The sequence below is a fragment of the Panicum virgatum genome, chromosome 8N (genome assembly GCF_016808335.1).
Source record: "Panicum virgatum strain AP13 chromosome 8N, P.virgatum_v5, whole genome shotgun sequence".
Classification (NCBI taxonomy): Eukaryota; Viridiplantae; Streptophyta; class Magnoliopsida; order Poales; family Poaceae; genus Panicum; species Panicum virgatum.
In genome coordinates this window covers 2576256-2596121 of record NC_053152.1, presented here as the reverse complement: position 1 = coordinate 2596121, position 19866 = coordinate 2576256, and the positions used below count along the sequence as shown (strand labels likewise).

Here is a 19866-nt window from a genome sequence, read left to right as displayed (position 1 = left end):
GATATAATGACCAGTCATGGGATTATGGGAACGGTGCACCCGGTACCTCTGGCACTGGTCCCGCGTACATTCTAAAACATCTTTAGTTTATTATTTTGTTCATATTTATTAATTAGTGAGATTAACATGAACAAAAATATATTTATTATGACCACAAAATCACTCATTTATATCATGGATTTGATAATTATATTTTGAATTAAAATATACCAAAAAATGTCTATATTTCTAACAACAATTAAGATATGTAGTGTGAGGAACAAGCTTGTGTTTCTGATGACTGCCCTATCCATTTAGCTGAAACCAGCCGGAGCTCCACAAATTTGGATACGAAGTGCTGTCGGCATTGAGGGTGGAAAACCAATGAGCAAAAGAAAATGGGCCGGGGATGGAATTATTGGAAGAATAATAATGCATGAGAAATGCCAAACAAAAGAGAGATGAAACTCCAAGGAAGGAGGAAATAAACGAACAAAGTCTGACCTTTTGTCGTACAAAACAAGTTTTATTATACTAGATGACCGTTCGGACTTTAGATTACCATGACATGAAAGGATACTGACTGTAGGTTACTACGACATGAAAGGATACTGGTAGTACGTATAGCAGCCGCAGGTGGTTTTTATGAAGGCAACTTTAACTCATCATTGAATGGTGTGATGATATCCTGACCGGTCAACATCAGCAAATAGATGCACTAAAGTCTAAACTCTTACAATGTTCGAAGAAAAACTTTTATCTGCAGCCGGTTATGAGCAATGTCATCTAGAATGAAGACCAGAAAGCTAAACCATTCGCAGACAAGAAATTTTAGAATTTGGGTTCCAATTCAAGCAATTTCCAGAATTTGACACCTTTTTTCTCGAATACGGAGGAGAGCTGCGTATCTTTGTATTAAGAAGAAAAGTTGTGAAATACAAAACAACGCGTGATCAAAGCTTATAGAATTTGACACCCTTATCGCAATGACAGACATAGACACGTACTTTCATAAACTGCACTCTTCATTCAAATAGAGCAATGTTATTATTACAACTAAAACCATACTAACGTAAGCGACACAACAACATCATAAACATAGCAACTAAGATCACCAACTACTCTAGCTAGCTACTTGCCTACAACATCACCAATAAGCAGGCCCTGTCCGTCCAGTGGATGATCCAACGGCGGTCACTCCTCCACCGCGCCTCAAGATGCGTGCCGGCCGAACAACCGGAGCTAACCATCCGTATGAGCATCCACTGGACGGCCGGGGCACGCCGGCGGCCGGCCGTCCGCTCTTCACTTGCCCTTGCCGCGCCTCTTGTCGCCGCCCGCGACGTCGCCGCCACTGCCGCCCGCGCCGGCGCCGTGGAGGAGGTCCACCAGGGAGGGCTGCTTGCAGTTGATGCAGGTGGGGAAGTCCTTCTTGGCCACCATGCAGTACATCATGCACCGCGTGCAGGCGCCGATCACCATCGGCGACTTGCCCCCCGGGCTGCCGTCCGACGACACGCACGAGCTCGGGGACGACGAGTCGCTGCCGTCGCCGCCGTCCAACTCCATCCTCCCGGCCGCCGGCGGCGACAGGTGCAGCTGCAGCTCCGGCCTCGCGCCCCTCGCGCCGCCCCTGCCGCCGTTGCTCATGGCTCGTTTACGCTGCACGGCAAAGAATTGACAATGGTGACAAGAAGGCGTACGTGAAAGAGAAAGAACACAAGCAAGAGATCGAGAGGTTGAGGCACGGCAGATGTTACTTGACTACCTGAAGGTTGATGAGAAGTGAAGAGGAAGCAAGGAGATGTGCTGTTGCAGGCTTGCAGCTCTGGTATGTTTTGGTTGTGGGGCTTCAAGGAGTTCCAGGGCCCTGTTATATAGGGAGGTGGAGGAGGGGAGGTCAATGATGTTATTTACTTCGTATTAATACATACAAACAAAGTTGCTCCTCTGGTCCTTGCTATTACTTCCTCTCCCTCTCTCTCTCTCTCTTTCTTTCACATCACCTCATTTATGCTTCTGTCTCTTGTAAATTGTTTATCTTAATATCACTACACAAGTATGTGTACAAATTTTGGTCATCGAATATCTTGAGTTAGTTAGAATAGTACTCCCCCCATATCGAAAATAAACGTTTGTTTAACATTCAAATTGTATCACATAAATAGCATTCTTTTAGCTTATAAGTAAGATCCATCTAATTAAAGCAACGTTAGATACCAAGAAAAAAATTGTATAGTGAAATGTATGGAATCAAATGCTTAGAGATATTGTTTTTTTAGTTCCAACGGATAGGCATTTATTAACCAAATAAGGAGCAATAAGGTCATTTGTTATGATTAGTTATGTGTCTAAAATTTTCTAAAAGAATAGTTTTTTTAAGATGGAGGGAGAAGACTATTTTTTATGATATATATCAGGGAAAAAATATATCACACTTGTGTGGTCGCCAAGATTTACGGCTACCACAATGTCATTTGAATTTATGTGTTCACAATCACAAATATTCTATTAATTTTAGCATTTAGAAAATTTGGCTTAGGAATATTTCAACTTAGCTGGAGCAGTATTTGCAACCCTATAGACCAAGGAAAAGTAAAATCTCATACTTAATGAACAAAATGGTAATGATGGTCACCCATACTAAGACTACCAAACAAGTTCATAATTATATTTACCATATTAGTTTTAATAGAGCATATTCAGAGAGTTTGGTCAATGGTTATTTCAACTTAGGTAGAGTAGTGTCGCTGCGGGAAATGGGCTACTACAAAACTACTCGATTGCTTGTTTGTTGTGCGCTTGATCGGATATGGTCTAGCACGCAAAGACTCGAGGATTTAGACTGGTTCAGGCCTGAAATGCCCTACGTCTAGTATGGGGGGTGGTGTTCTTGTTCTATTGCTCTCGAGCCCGGGTGCTCAAAATTCAGAGGGGAGCTTACAAGCTGGTCTAGCAATGTCGAACCCGTCAGAGTCCAACCCTTTCCTACGTGGGGGGCCTTCCCTTTTATAGTCCAAGGTAGGGCCCCCATTTACAGATATCTAGCATTGTGTCTTGCCACCGTTGGGGTGCAATTCGTCATTGTCAGTCGTCGAGGCCCACTCGGTCGGTCGGGAGTGGATGAGCTTGATCCTGGCGATCTTCTGGTGCAAGGGATGATCCTAGCAATCTCCTTGAGCGACGTGTTCCCCCGGCGTTGTCCCATCCTGGCTCAGTTGGGGCGGCGCGACCACTCGGGCGGTCGCTCGGGGGTCTCCTCCGGTCTTGTCCGCCGAAGCCCGGATTCGTTACCTACGAGGCTATCTTACGTAGCTCTGTCACCAAACGGTGCGCCTAGTGAGGCACGGTCGCTGGCGTAATGAGGCGGTTCACAGAAGCAACCATCATTATGGCGAGGGGAGGTAGCATCTGCGGACGCCCCCTCCCGTTATGTCAAGGGGCCCGCGCGAGCAGTGCTGTCCCCTTGTCAGGGAGTCCTGCTGGCTTGGCCCTTGCTACAAGATAAGGAGGGCTGATGCCTTGGGGCTTGCACGGAGCCTGTCTTGGCCGGCATGCCTATCAGGAGGCGCGGCGCCCTTGGAGCGCACGCCTCGGGCCAACGACCTGGCTCTGACCCGAGGCTCTAGGTCGGGGGGCCGCCACGTGTCCCGGGAGGTCAGGCTCCTGGACCCGTTGGCTTAGCGGCGAAGGCTGCTCCCCGCGCGGGTTAGCGGGCTGTTCCATCCTTGGCCCATTCAGTTTGCTGGGCCTCGCTCTATACAAGTCGGGCCCGTTAGGGGTCCTGGGTTTACTCCCCCGTCAGAGGCCCCCGAGTGGCTCTGCGATTTCGAAGCAATCGTGGAGCCGCTGGACTTGGCTTTGATGACCCCTGACTGGGGCGTGCCATCCAACTACTCACGCCCTCAGCTTTCAGCGTGCGCCAGTGGTGGCGTGACGGGGTCAGGCCCGCCTTGAGGGCCGGCTGACGGGTCGTGGAATCTCGAGGCCGGTCGTCGTGTCTTATCATTGTACCGCGGACGCCTCATTTTTTCCCACTCGGGGTCGCCTCCCATTGGTGGGTCGTGCAGCGATCGTGCCCCGAGTGGCGCGGCGGTTGCCGGGCGCGCTGGCGCCGCTCCGTCGGCATTTAAGAGAGGGTTCGGTTTAGGTGAGGGCTCTTGGTGTGCCCTGTTTTTAGCCAGCCCGCTGATTGCTGGGGCCGTCCGCGCCCTTGTTTGCCTATAAATAGGGGGATTGTGGATACATAGTTTCACACAAGTTGACGGACCATGGAGATCCATTTGATAGTTCTCTTCCTCACACCCCACACCCATCCTCTAGATGAGAATGGGCGTGGCTTGTTTTTCTGGTGCTAGAAGAATGCTTGCGAACGGCGGGGGATCTTCCTCAGGCATGAACTCACCGGCGAGTTCATGCTGTCGACCGCTGCCCAACGCCGAGGAGTTCGAGGGCTTGCTACTGGAGTTAGGCAAGCCAGGCCACTGGTCTGCCTGCTCTCTTGCCAACAGGCGAGGGGGGCTCCCAGCTTCTCGTGGCCTCCTTGGACTCCTCTTGGCGCCGGCCCGGAGAATTGGTGGAGGTGCGACCCTTCCCTGCCGTGGGGGTCACCCTTCTGCTCTACGTCCTTCTTGCGGTTGCCGCTCCCCCGAGGCCTCGGGTGGGCAGTTCACGCGTCGTCGACGCGGAGCCGTAGATCTGTTGCCCGATCTTCCAACTATGGTTGGAAGGCTGCACAGCTCAATGCTGTGCACCGTGGCAGCGGGGGACGGTGAAGGGTTCCTCTCTCATCAGGCAGGGTGGTCTTGCAGCCAGGATGGGTCTCCGCGTCTCGGAGGCGAGCGGTTAGAGTGGTGCGCCTGGAAGACGCCGTGGCCACTGGAAGGAGATCATGGCCCGTTTTCCAGCGCATGAGGAAGATACCCAGGAGCAGGTGCCGACAGGGAGTTTTGGGCTACCCTCAGCCCCATTAAACTCCCCTCGTCGGCCAGCTGCCTTTCACGTGCCGACGGCGCGTTCAGGTCATTGACAAAAACGCCGTTGGGTGCTGGCTTGCACTCGGCGGCCATCTTTGCGAGAGCATCCGCATCAGGGTTTTGCTTCCGTGGGATGTGGTGGAGCTCCAGACCCCTGGAATCTCCCCTCCAGCTTGCAGACTTCCTGGCAATATGCGTCCATGAGAGGGCTCTCGTAGTTGGAGTTCTTCATGACTTGGTCGATTACCAACTTGGAGTTGCCATAGATGTACAGGCGGGTTGCCCCGATGTCGATGGCTATGCAGAGGCCGCTGATGAGCGCCTCATACTCTGCAACGTTGTTGGATGCAGGGAAGTGGAGGCGAACCACGTACTGGAACTTGCCTCCTTCTGGGGAGACCAAGACGACCCTGGCCCCCGCGCCGGGTCCCATGACCGACCCATCGAAGTAGAGGGTCCAGTACTCGTGAGAGATTTCTGGGGTCGGGGCTTGGATTTCCATCCACTCGGCAATGAAATCGGCCAGGGCCTGGGATTTTATCACCGTGCATGGCACGAACTTGACGTCATAGCCCATGAGCTCGACTGCCCATTTAGAAATCCGTCCCACGGTGTCGCAGTTACGGACAACTTCTCTGAGTGGGAACGAGGTGACAACCGACACCTCGTGCTTGGTGAAGTAGTGTTGCAGCTTCTTGGCCGCCATGATGACGGCATACAAAAGTTTCTGTGTCTGAGGGTACCGTGACTTGGTGTCGGTCAATACTTCGCTGACGAAGTAAACGGGCTGTTGGACCTTAAGGGCATGTCCCTGTTCTTGCCTTTCGACCACCAGCGCGGCGCTGACCACGTGGTTAGTGGCTGCCAAATAGAGCAAAAGGGGTTCGTCGGGATCCGGAGCTATGAGCACTGGTGGAGAGGACAAGAGAGCCTTGAGGCGGTCGAGGGCCACCTACGCCTCCTCCGTCCAGACAAAGGTGTCGGATTTCTTGAGGAGTTTGTATAGGGGCAGGCCTCGCTCTCCCAGTCGAGCGAAAAATCATCTGAGCGCCGCTAGACACCCGGTCAACCTCTGGACACCCTTGACACCATGGATGGGTCCCATGTTGGTGATGGCTGTGATTTTATCGCGGTTGGCTTCGATGCCACACTCGGACAGCATGTATCCGAGTAGTTTGCCCTTAGGTACGCCGAATGTGCATTTCTCGGGGTTCAACTTGATGTTGAATCTCTTGAGATTTGCGAACATGGCGCTCAGGGTGGCGACCAGGTCGTCTGCCCATGGCATTTTGATGACGATGTCGTCAACGTAGACCGCGATCGTCGCCCGAGGCGGGTCCGACCGGTCGGGGTCAATCGGCGGGTTGATCTGGTCAGAAAAGCAAGCTTTGCATGCATCGCTGGTTTGTTGCCCCTGCATTCTTGAGACCGAAAGGCATCGATACATAGCAATATGAGCCGAAAGGTGTGATGAAGGATGTCACGAGCTGGTCGGATTCCTTCATCGCTATCTGGTGATAGCCCGAGTAAGCGTCTAGAAAAGGTAAGATCTCGCACCGGAGGTAGAGTCGATTATATGATCTATTCTAGGCAAAGAAAAATTATCTTTGGGGCAAGCCTTGTTCAGGCTGGTGTAGTCAACACACATCCTCCATTGACCAGTTTTCTTTTTTACAAGGACTGGATTAGATAGCCAGTCGTAGTGGTAGACTTTTTTAATGAAGCCGGCAGCTAATAGCTTAGCTATCTCCTCTCCTATGGCCCTGCGTCTCTCGTCATCGAAATGGCGCAGTCGTTGCTGGACGGGCTTGGATCCCGGCAAAATGCGGAGCTCGTGCTCGGCGACCTCCCTAGGGATGCCCGTCATGTCGGACGGCTTCCAGGCAAAAGTGTCCTTGTTGGCGTGAAGGAAGTCGACGAGCGCGTGTTCCTATTTGGTCGGCAGCTGAGAGCCGATCCACACCATCTTGGTTGGGTCGGCGTCGTCGGCCACGACCATCTTGGTTTCGTCGGTTGAGACGAAGGCGGGCGCCTGGCTAGGCTTGCCAGGGTCGGGGCGGCACTCGGCGGTGGTGGCGCGAAGCTGGCCAAGTTTAGCCGAATTCGTCATGGTGGTGGCGAGGTCGTAGTACTCGCGGCTGCTGACGTAGGCCTGCTCGAAGGAGCTTTTCACGGTGATGACCCCGTTCGAGCCCGGCATCTTAAACTTGAGATAGGTGTAGTTGGGCACCGCCATGAACTTGGCGTAAGCGGGGCGCCCGAGGAGAGCATGGTATACCCCCTTCCAGTCCACCACCTTGAACGTGAGGGTCTCGGTGCGGAAGTTGGTCTTGCTGCCGAAAGTGACTGGCAAGTCGATGTTGCCGACCGGGTAGGCCTTCATGACCGGCAAGATGCCGTAGAAGGGGAAGGGGGAGTCCCGCAAGCAGCCTCGCGGAATCCCCAAGGCTTCCAAGGTATCCAAGTAGAGGATGTTGAGGCTGCTGCCCCCGTCCATCAGCACCTTGGACATATGCATGTTGCTGACGACGAGGTCGACGACGAGTGGATAGTTCCCAGGTCGAGGGATGCTTGCCGGATGATCGTCCTGATCGAAAATGATGGGCATGGACGCCCACTTTAAGTTTCTAGAAATGGAACTTGCGGCAGCACATACCTCGCGGAGTCGAACTTTCTGCAGTCGCCTGGAGCACTCGTCCTCCAGGCCGCCGATGATCACCAAGCAGCGATCCACGTCCGGAAACTCTCCCTCCACCGGCTTCCCTTTGTCCTGGTCGATGTCGGGCCGCTTCTCGCGGTCGTCGCCGTCGGTCTTGGCTGTTCGTCGGAGGAGGCGCTTCATCTTGTCACAATCTTTGACTTGTGGTTTACCGGATAGCCATGGTTGGTGCACAGCTTGTCGAGGAGTTAGTTGAAGTGGTCGTTTCTCGAAGGACGCTTGTCCTGGCGCTCGGTGGCCGCGACCTCACTGGCGGCAGGAGGTCGGCGGTTCTTCTTGTTCTTCCTGTCCTCGCGGCTCGAGGAAGGTATGTCGCAGTCACGCCGTTTCTCTTTCGTCGCACGCTGGTCGCGCTCGAAGACGACTCCGACCGCCTCCTCACCTGAGGCGTGGTTGGTGGCGATCTCCAGGAGCTCGTGCGTGGTACGTGGCTTCTGGCTCCCCAGTTTGTGGACCAGGGTCTTGCAGTGCATCCCGCTAAGGAACGCACCGATGACGTCAACGTCGATGATGCCTGGCAGCGAGTTGTACTGCTTGGAGAAGTGCCAGATGTAGTCGCGCAGGGACTCGTTGGGCTCCTGCTTGCAGTTTTTGAGGTCCCAAGAGTTGACAAGGCGTACGTACGTGCCCTGAAAATTGCCGATGAAGACCTTTCGGAGATCTGCCCAGCAGCTGATGGAGTCGGCGGGCAAGAAGTCCAACCAGGCACGGACATTCTCTCCCAGGCATATGGAGAGGTACTGGATGATGAAGTGGTCGTCGCTCTCTCCTTCGGCCCAGCATGCAAGCTGGTAGTCCTCCAGCCACACGCCGGGGTTCGTATCCCCAGTATACTTCACGATGTTCGCAGACGGCCGGAAGCGTTGAGGGAAAGGCACTCCCCAGATCGCCCTGGAGAAGGCATTTGGTCCGGTGGGGTCCAGGCTCGGACTCCGGTCGCGATCCATGTCGGGGTCTCATGGACGTCCTCCGCGACAGAGCGGCGAGCACTCCGGGTTGGGGGCATATGCCCGCGCATCTTCTGCCCGAGCGGCAGCACGGTCGATGTCGGCGAGGTGCCTCGCCTGCTGTCGGCCTCAGATTACGCTGCGCGCGTCGTAGTTAGGACCGACGCGGTCGTGAATCGGTGGCCTTGGCGGGAGAGGAGCGGATGCCACCGCTGGGGCTGGCGCGCCGCCCACATCGGGCTGCCGCGGAGGTGGGGTGCACTGTACTTCGGATGGCTCCCGCCCACTGTGGCTTGCACCGCCAACAGGACACGAGGCAGCGGCCTGTCAGCGGTGGAGCGATGAGCCTCCGCCTGCTGGACGGCGGCAAGATCCACCAAGTTTCTCACCTGGTGGTGAAGGTCCCTCTGGGCTGGATCCTCTGGCTCTGGCAGCGTCTATTGGAGGATCGTGGCAACTGTGATGTTCTGGCCTGCACGGAACTCTTAAGGGAGTTGCATGCGTGCGTCGCTGATGATGTCGTGGTTGACCGCATGTGCGCGTCGACATGCGGAACTCGTGGGGTTCATTCCTTTGGACCCGGAGGGGGCCCGTGGAGGCTGTCCCACAAGCGGAGGCGCCTGCTCGCGATGGCGAAGGTCGTCGCCGTGGGCCAGTGTGTTGGCGAGCGCGTGCTCGCGGTGGTCCGCTGGGGTGTGCGTCTGCTCAGACGGCACCATCTCCGGCGGCGGGTCGCCGTCGGCCATGGAGCACATGCGCAGCGGCGCGGATGTCCCCTCTAGGTGGTTGTCCCCTGCACTGGAGGAATTGCTCAGGGGATCCTCGAAGCACAAGAGGTGGTGGACGGAGTCAGGGTAGCTCTCCGTCATGCCCACGAACTGCAACGCGGGCTGGAACCCTCGGACGGCCCTGTGCGTCTCCCGAGCGTAGACGCTTGCGGCGTTGCGTAGGCCAAACGGGAGCCGCTCTGAGAACGAGCGGGGCGTCGCGAGCGGAGGCTCGCCCGCAAGCTGTCGAGAAACGTTGGCCAGAGAGAAGAGGACCAAGTTGACGTCCTCGACGGTGGGGTTGGAGGCCATCATGAGCGCGATGCGGCGGAGCACAGCACGGGTTGGCTGTGACGGCCTATGCTTCTTGACGCGCCAGCGGATCGTCGACGCCTCAGATTGCGAGGCTTGGAAGGAGGAGCAGGCTCCTCAGTGTCCGCTGGAGCGGCTTCCTCCTCATGGAGGTGCAGTGCACCGAGCTGATCGGTGATGAACTCCAGACTTCCGAACAGGAAGGTCTGGGAAGGCGGAAATGGTGGAGGCGCCCACAATCCGTTACGGGGGATCGCAGGGAACTCCAACGAGCCGAAGCGGATCGTCTCGCCGTGGCTGGCCGCCGGAGCGGCCAATGGAGTGATCGAAACCATCCGATTGCTGAAGCAGTGAACGCACAAAGCGCTCCCCACGGACGGTGCCAAAACTGTCGCTGCGGGAAATGGGCGACTACAAAACTACTCGATTGCTTGTTTGTTGTGCGCTTGATCGGATATGGTCTAGCACGCAAAGACTCGAGGATTTAGACTAGTTCGGGCCTGAAATGCCCTACGTCCAGTATGGAGGGTGGTGTTCTTGTCCTATTGCTCTCGAGCCCGGGTGCTCAAAATTCAGAGGGGAGCTTACAAGCTAGTCTAGCAGTGTCGAACCCTTCAGAGTCCAACCCTTTCCTACGTGGGAGGCCTTCCCTTTTATAGTCCAAGGTAGGGCCCCCATTTACAGATATCTAGCGTTGTGTCTTGGCACCGTTAGGGTGCAATTCGTCCTTGTTAGTCGTCGGGGCCCACTCGGTCGGTCGGGAGTGGATGAGCTTGATCCTGGCGATCTTCTGGTGCAAGGGATGATCCTGGCGATCTCCTTGAGCGACGTGTTCCCCCGGCGCTGTCCCATCCTGGCTCAGTCGGGGCGGCGTGACCACTCGGGCGGTCGCTCGGGGGTCTCCTCCGGTCTTGTCCACCGAAGCCCGGGTTCCTTACCTGCGAGGCTATCTTACGTAGCTCTGTCACCAAACGACACGCCTGGTGAGGGGCGTCTTACCGAGGCCTAACCAGGGGCGTCCGGTCACGGTCGCTGGCGTAATGAGGCGGTGCACAGAAGCATCCATCATTACGGCGAGGGGAGGCAGCGTCTGCGGACGCCCCCTCCCGTTGTGTCAAGGGGCCCGCGCGAGCGGTGCTGTCCCCTTGTCAGGGAGTCCTGCTGGCTTGGCCCTTGCTGCAAGATAAGGAGGGCTGACGCCTTGGGGCTTGCACGGAGCCTGTTTTGGCCGGCACACCTGTCAGGAGGCGCGGCGCCCTTGGAGCGCACACCTCGGGCCAACGACCTCTGACCCGAGGCGCTAGGTCGGGGGGCGCCACGTGTCCCGGGAGGTCGGGCTCCTGGACCCGTTGGCTTAGCGGCGAAGGCTGCTCCCCGCGCGGGTTAGCGGGCCGTTCCGTCCTTGGCCCATTCAGTTTGCTGGGCCTCGCTCTATACAAGTTGGGCCGTTAGGGGTCCTGGGTTTACTCCTCCGTCAAGTAGTATTCAATATCCAAAATATAAACCTTGGGGAAAAAATATAGACCAAGGAAAAGTAGAATCTCACACTTAATGAACAAAATGGTGATGCTGGTCAGCAATATTTAAGGATACCGAACAAGTTCATAATTACATTTATCGTATTAGTTTTAATAGAGCATATTCAGAAATTTTGGTCAAGGGCTATTTAAACTTAGGTAGAGTAGTATTAAATATCCAAAATATAAACCTGGCACTATACGTTGAATTTTGTGGTGGGGAATATCAAAACTATGTACCTGTACCATGGCGAAATAAATCCTGGGGTCAAGAAAAGAAGAACAGATGGTGTCAAGATTTCGGGCTTTACCAGGCTACCACACAAGTTGATAAATAAGCTGTTTGTCTTTTAAAACTGAGTATATTAATAGGATCAAACAAAGCAAAATTTAGACGCTCATGAATTTTCATATTGCCCTTTATGCTAGCAGTAGTATCACACATGAGTATCCATATAATTAACAAAGCTATTGGCATAAGATTTGATAATATTGTCTCAACACCTTGAATGGTCTTCGTAAATAGACCGAGAACTCCTATCCATAGAGGCTTAAAGGACTCCATCTGTCAAAATAAATGTGCATCAAATGAGCCACTGTTTTTTCTGAATAAATGGATTCCAATAGGATGAGTGCTACTTTAGGTAAATACGTGCTTTAATTGAATATACAAAATATAAACCTTGGGGGAAAATATAGACCAAGGAAAAGTAGAATCTCACACGTGATGAACAAAATGGTGATGCTGGTCACCAATATTGAAGGCTACCAAACAAGTTCATAATTACGTTTATCGTATTAGTTTTAATAGAGCATATTCAAAAATTTTGGTTAAGGGCTATTTCAACTTAGGTAGAGTAGTATTCAATATCTAAAATATAAACCTTGGGAAAAATATCTTACATAATATGTTGAATTTTGTGGTGGAGAATATTAAAACTATCTACAGGAACCATGGGAAAATAAGTCCTGGGGTCAAGAAAAGAAAAACAGATCGGGTCAAGATTTCAGGCTACCACACAAGTTCATAAATAAGTTTGTAGGTGTCTTTTAGAACAGAGTATATATATAGGATAAACAAAGCAAATTTGGACGCTCGAGAGCTTTCATATTCCCCTTTATGCTAGCAGTAGTCTCACACATGAGTATCCATCCATATATAACAGAGCTATTGCCATAAGATTTGATGATATGAACTCAACACCTTGAATGGTCTTCATGAATGGATAGAGAATTCCTGGCCACAGAGGCTTAAAGGACTCCATCTATCAAAATAAATGTGCATCAAATGAGCCATTGTTTTTTCTGAATAAATGGATTCCAATAGGAGGAGTGCCACTTAAGGTAAATACACGCTTTAATTGAACGGCGATGGCGTACGCATGTCTTTGCACTGCAGGCCTAACACCTTCAATGCCCCCTTTGCCCTGCAATGAAGTTATAGGAACCCAGCAGCACATTAACTTCACCACTTCATTTGATGTCCCTCGCAGCAAAAGCAAGCAACACTCTTGTTTTTTTTTTCTTTTCCCTTCGGTTCAGAGAAAAGAGAATTCAAGAGAAAAACACAGGTGTAAGTTGTGAGATGACGTCTCACCAGTCACCAGCAAGCTTTGAATCGGAGATCCATTGCATTGCAGCTTTGGTTTCATGGAGGAGCACGTATATCTCGCTAGTATCTAGCTGCTGCAGCTCTGCCCCTGTATCTCTTGCTGATGAAACGGGCCGGGGGCAGGCTCTGGTCGTTTAGTCAAGTGGAAGTTTACTCTTGCCAGTGCGATCTGACAAAAAGCTTCGCGGCATTGTTGGGTTGACTCAGAGTAGTTATGTCTATCAGGTAAAGAAGAAGAAAAAAAAGGAACAGCATCTAACAGTACCAGAGATTCTGCGGGTTGTATCATTAGGGCGAGGGCAATGTTTATGGCCCAACCAGTCTTTAAGATGGGCTCTAATGCTAATAGACCATAAGCTAATACCATTGCTATAATATTGAGTTTAGAATGGACCATAGATGAAGAGCCCACTCACAAATAAAAAACAATCATGCAAACAGCTGGTGGGAACATCAATGAGATGGAAGAGAGGGGATATGACTAGTGAGGTGAGAGAGGTTAATATTATTTATTTTATATAGGTGGTCTTTATAGCTATGAGTAGCTGTACAAGATTCCCTTTTTATTGCCACCTTTCACAATATTGAGCCGATTTTTATAAGACTATAAAGACCACTTTTGAACTGCATTGCGGCTGCCCTTACTGCATTGTAGAGCTTGACGCGACAGGACGTGTATTATTACCTAAAGTACAAGATAAAGATACGATTAGGGCAGCTATTACATCGGCGAAATTCAGGTCGCCAAGAGAATGATTTTGGACCACAAGTCCCTAACATGGTTGGTTTATAGAGTGATTATGTTAGTGACAAGACCGACCTTTGATACTAGGGAAAATTGGTCTCATAGCATCAAAAGATCACGATATTCGGAAAATACCATCAAACTTTCGCCGTTCCGTAAAATACCATCGAAACAATATAACTTTGCCGGGATATCGCATTCCGTCACATTTGGAGGAGACGCCGTCGCTTCCGTCGTCTTGGTCTCAAATCACTGCTCCCAAATCGCAGATGGGCGTCGTTTCCCCGACGCGGCTCAAGATGTCGGGCTCGGAAGCCGTCGCCGGGGCCGAGTCGGCAGGCGAGCTACTGCTCCGCACGGCGGCGATGGTGCCCGCGGAGCGCTACGCGCTCGCCGCTGCTGCAGTCGTCTCGATGCTGGTGCTGCTCCCGGCGCCATCGGCCCGAGGAGCCCTCCGTGACATGCCGAGCGGCGCCGGCCACCGGCCACCGACCACCCGCAGCTGGGCCTCGACCTGTCCATGAGCATCGTCTTAGGGTCTGGTTGTGCCGCGTAGGTGCCGTAGATGGTGTAGCATCCGCTTGTTGGCCTGGAGCACAAACGGGTGAGCACGATGGCCATCCTGCTGCGCTCGAGCTCGGCTCGAGCCGCCGCCACTCACCCGATGCTCACTGGCCAAATTCGTCAGCCATGGTGACTTTCGATTCAATCGCTCGTGCTAGAAGCTTCCTTGATTTGTTGTGAATCGATTTTACTACCCACCTTTACAAATCTATTGAAGCAAAAGTTGGAATTTTATTTTTCCCATCCGCCTGTCTCCATGGAAGCAGCGGAAAGGGAAGCTCAGCCAGCGCAGCACCCCGGCCAACCGGCCCCCGCGGAATCAAAGCGTGGACGGTACGGGCGAGCTCCTCCGACGGTCCGCGTGGCTCGGTGCTCGGAGCGACAGGGCTCGGAGCTTCCCTGTGCCGCTTCTCCTCGCCGCGACCACCGCTGCCACCCGCGCCGCACCACCGATCCTCCCTCCGCCCCTGCCCCACCGCTCCTGGCCGTCCCCGCCCTGCACCTCAGGCCCGCCACGTCGCTCGGCCGCCAGTCCCCGTCCCGTGCTGCCCCTTTTGTGCCCCCATCCTCCACTCCCCGCCCACCATGGTGCCATGGCTGAGAGGAGGAGCTTGATAGAAGCGAGCGGCGGCGGCAGCAGCAGGTCGTCTCGGAGGGAAGGAGTTTGACGGAAGCGACGGCGTCTCCTCCAAATGTGACGGAATGCGATATCCCGGTAACTTTGTATTCTTTCGATGGTATTTTACGGAACACAAAAGTTTGATGGTATTTTCCGAATATCGTGATCTTTTGATGCTATGAGACCAATTTTCCCTTGATACTAAGATCTTGATCCAACACTTGCAGAACATCAAGAGCTGAAATCTCAACTCGAAACCCTTGCTGTTTTCCTTAAAAAAACAACCTTGCTGCTTTTCATGTCAGGAGTGATCAGACCCGGTTCAAAGGCATAAACAGTGTACATGAAGAACGAGCTGGACTGACAGGGAGACGACTGCGGGCGTGTTTGGCCGGGTTTCGCCGGCTCCGGCTCCGGCTACTGTAGTCTATTGTAGCGCGGAGCCGGTGAAGCCATGGAAACCCAGCTCTACCGGCTCCTCTCCTCCGGCCGTTGGCTGTAGCACGGAGCGCTCCATCCCAGCTCCGCGCTACAGTGCAGTATAGTGCCGATTACTGTAGCGCGGAGCCGAGCCGCGGGCCAGAGCCGTCCCAAACACGGCCTGCCTACTGCGCTGCGCTGCGACCGCAAGGCAACACTTTAAATCCGTCGCCAATACTGCTCGGATATGGGATTCCACGACAATGATTTTGCAATCGGGGGAGAGAGACCTGCTGGCTGCTGTTGCCATCTTTAACCTGTTTCTGATGAGATGATCCATGACTGCCGTGACAATAAAACCTACTAGCTAGTAGTAATTCAAGGGTGCGGTCAAAGGTTGCACTCCCGTCGCGCAGTGAAAAACAATGAAAGTACAGTAGCGGGGCAGTAAGTGCTGCGGATCAGAAGTTCAGAGCTGCTGCGATTCATTGCTCCGTCTCAGTTGCCTTTCGTGCTCACACTTGAAAGGGCCAGGACATGTTAGTGAACTGGTAAGTACCATGCCAATTACCAATGCCATGATGATTTGATGATGGCATGTAATGATCGATCAGTGATTCAACAAACCTAAGGGAAGGGACGGACCATAGGGCCTGTTTAGTTCCCACCCCGTAAACGCAAAAAAGCCGTAAACACATTAAAATGAAAAGAAATCTTGCTAATTTGAAGTACTAAATGAAGTCTATTTACAAAACTTTTTGCATGGATGGGCTGTAACTGTAAATCACGAGACGAATCTAATGAGCCTACTTAATCCATGATTTGCAACAGTGATGCTACAGTAACCATCCATTAATTATTAATTAATCATAGATTAATTAGCATCATTAGATTCGTCTCGCGATTTACAACCCATCTTTGGAAAAAGTTTTATAAATAGACTTCATTTAGTACTTCAAATTGGGAAGATTCTTACGCAAAATTTTTTTGCGTTTACACCTTTATGGAACTAAACACGGCCTAAGACGGTAATACTATGGTAGGAAATTAGGAATAGTTGACAGCCATGGCGGTGCAGTGAGTGGGTCACTGATCCTGCTTGGCACACGCCATGCAGCTTGGGGCTTGCATTGGTCTTGGAAGAGTCACAAAAGCTCCCGAATCGATGGATCAAGAAACGCGGAACATGATACGTGGTATGTTCTTTAAGAGTGATTTTAATATTAATGGAACGAAAATGTAACCGCGTTTCTAGTACGGAACGATGTTCCCGGTACGGAAATGTGGGCACCGTATCATGTTCCTGGTGACTATGCTTGGTGTACTTTTGGTGAGCAGCCATGGCCAACTTGGAGTAATGGGCAATGCACGAATGCTCTGCTGCTGGGTGATCCCAGCGGCCCGTTTCGCATATGTTTGAAATTTGTTTTTCCAAACATGCTCTAATGACTTGAAACTCTACAGTTCACCTACATGACTGATGTCAGTGGCACATGCTTGGGAAAATTTAGACATCTAGACGGAGCATTGGCAAAAGTTCACCTACGTAGCATTGGCAAAGATCGATCACAGTACTATATAAATTTCAAATAAACTCATGCCCTACACACAGTATATCGAAGAAATGACCTAGTAACTGCACAAAACGTAGCGTTCTTCAGAATCAGACGTTGGACCAAGAAAAGATAAAGAGGCAATGAAAAAAAATGGGATGGAAATAGGCCATGGACACGTTCCAACCACGTCCAACGAACTGTACTCTCTCTAGTCAACTAACCGTAACCTTCCATCCGGTTTTTCTGTGCGCCGATCGACGACCCAATTCACCCAGTAACGATCACCATGAATCTCGCAACCATATACGATCGAGTATATCCTCTTAGGCTTCTTATATCCATCGTCTCCATTTCTTGAATCCATCTACAACGAACGAGATCTAGCAGCTTAGTAGATCATCATCGATCAAACACTACCAGCCATGGAGAGGTTGATCCCTGCCGGTTTTCTTCTTCTGCTACTCTGGTGCCAAGCGGCTGCCGGAGTGGGCGGCGTCGTCGTCAGGCGGCGGGCGCGGCCGCCGACGCTGGCGAGGCGCTACCAGTACCACCACGCCTCGTCGTCGCCGCCGCGGGCGGCGGGCGGCGGCGACGCCGGCGTGTCCGTGCCGCCGATGGTGCAGTACGAGACGCGCTACTACACGCAGCGCCTGGACCACTTCAACTCGGCCCCCGCGAGCTACGCCACGTTCCAGGCTTCCAGCAGCGGTACCTCGTGAACGACACCTTCTGGCGCGGCCGGACGGCGCCCATCTTCCTGCCAGGGCCGTACCGGCAAATTCGAGGGCCATGTGCGAAACAATGGACTGGGCCCTAGTGGCCTAGTGCAGGATCGTGAATACCAAGTGATAGCAGCCGGCAAGCGCGATATGCGCGATGTACTGTGTGAAAGCACAAATGTTAGAAGTCACACGTGTGACTGACAGTTAAATCATCACAAAAAGGTCTAATAACTATTTTTTTGTTCTGGAATAATTTCTTTTATTGCTGGAACAATTGTTATTGCTTGAGCAACAAAAAATTTTTCCAAAAAAAGTTTGTTTTAGCAACAAAGTATTGAGGGGCCTAGTTTATTAGGCCGATTTTAGGTTCAAAATATGGAATCCTGGAGAGGTTATGGTGCTGTGATAGGTCCACTCGAGATCACACACCTGACCCCGAGTAGCACCCATGTAAAAGGAAGTGATAAGTGATACGCCTACAATGATTTATCTTTTAGGAGCAATTTGGGCCATATTTTGCTACAAATTGAATCAATAATTAACTAAATTAAAGTATTTACATGACTATATCTAATGTATATATAATATTTTGGGGCCCTTCAAATTCGGGGGCACTGTGCGGTCGCACGGCCCGCACGTGCTTAGATACGGGCCTGGTTACCAGCTAGGTGTCAAGAACCACCAAGTCGCTGCGTCAGCTAGCGGCTCATCTGGCAGCCGACGGGCCCTCGTCGTCCACATGGTGCATAGTTTATTTAATAGTACTATCGATGGATTAGGGAGCATCGGTTTCAATTGTTGCAGAGGATTATTGTTGACTGGTATATTATCTTTCTTTTTATCGGTCAATTTTCACTTTAATACTTAAAGTTGCGTGCGCAAAACATGTTGAACGGTGATGCTAGCTAGCTTGATGTGGTAGATTAACAACTACAACTAGCTTTGTAACCGGCGGGATGCTAATGACATATATTGGAGCCGACGTGACATACTGACATATTATAGGACGCCGGACACGCCAGTCATCGCTACCTCAGCGCCAACTATAATGGCGCCCGACGGGCTCGCCGCCGGCACCACACTGCAGGCGGAAAGATGAAGCTCCGCCGTCTCCAACCCGTTCTCTTCCTCTTGGTCTTGGCGCTCTCGCTCCCCTTGCTTACCTTTCGTCGCCACCAGCACCTCTCTCTAGGCATCGCCAAGTGCTACTCGCTGCGGCGGTTCGTGGCCGCCACCGGGGAGCCGGCGAGCGGCTGGGCACGGAGGCGCGACGACGGGAGGCTGCACTTCCACTACTCCACGGGGCTGCAGGCGGTGGTGATGGCGCTCGGGGGCGTGCGAGGAGGTGTCCATGTTCGGGTTCGGGAAGGCGGCGGCGACGAGGCACCACTACCACACCGACCGGGAGGAGACGGAGGTGCACGACTACGAGGCCGAGTACCAGTTCTACCGGGACCTCCAGTCCCGGCCGGAGGCAGTGCCGTTCCTCGACGAGGCGCCGGGCTTCAACGTGCCGCCGGTGAAGCAGTATTGGTGATGTGTTCGGTGTACAGCTGGTGACTGGAGAGCACATAGACTGAAACGAGGGAAAGCATAAATTTTTTTGCTTGGCTATTGATTCAGAGTAGGATTCCAACGGCTGACAACTTGATAGTGCGAGGGTGTCCATGCAGTCCAACGTGTGTCATGTGCGATCAGGAAGCTGAAACAGCGGATCATTTGATACTGCATTGTAGCTTTGCAAGGCAGGGTGTGGCATGAGTTGGCGTTTTGGACAGGGGATCTCGTCAGGGTCCCAGAACAAGGGATGCAGCTGATGGCTTGGTCCCAGAACAAAGAAAAACGTAGCAGTGTGCTGTGTGTTGCCAGATAAGAGTGTTAATTGGTGATCTTTAGATACACCTCCAACCCTCTTTAGTTTAAATTATGTATTACTTTTCCAAAATGAGATCTTATTTTGGAGAAATAGTATAAAATTTTAAGCTAAAGAGGGTTGGAGATTCACCTAAGGGTCACCAATTAATACCCCTATTGCCAGATCTGGACCGTTCGTGATGGAAATTCATGACGGAGATTCATTGTAACCCCCTAAATTTGCATATAAATTATCCAACGATCACTACCGGAAATCGGTCATTTGTCGTGTGCATACATGATAGTTTGTTGTGTGTTTTCTATCGGGCACACGACAAAGAACCTCTTTACCGAGTGCAGCAAAAAAATACACCTAGCAAAGTAAATACACTCGGCAAATAGTTTATTTGCCGTGTATTTAATTTTTTACACTCAGCAAATATTTATTTGACAAGTGTTTTTTTTACACTTGGCAAAGAAAGAAAAAAAAATGAAACACTTGGCCGTGTGTCAGATCTGGACATACGGCAAAGTTCTCCCTCAATCCCGATAAAACT

General features: G+C 51.9%; 1 protein-coding gene across 1 annotated transcript; it reads right to left on the bottom strand.

Annotated features, from left to right (window-relative positions):
• Positions 1-983: 983 nt before the first annotated feature.
• Positions 984-1843, bottom strand: LOC120686000 (protein GL2-INTERACTING REPRESSOR 1-like). The gene is made up of 2 exons (XM_039968154.1): positions 1748-1843; positions 984-1641 (listed from the first exon to the last, which is right to left on the bottom strand). Exon 2 carries the CDS (start codon positions 1627-1629, stop codon positions 1285-1287), a length of 345 nt encoding a protein of 114 aa, XP_039824088.1. The 5' UTR covers positions 1630-1641; positions 1748-1843; the 3' UTR covers positions 984-1284.
• Positions 1844-19866: the final 18023 nt, after the last annotated feature.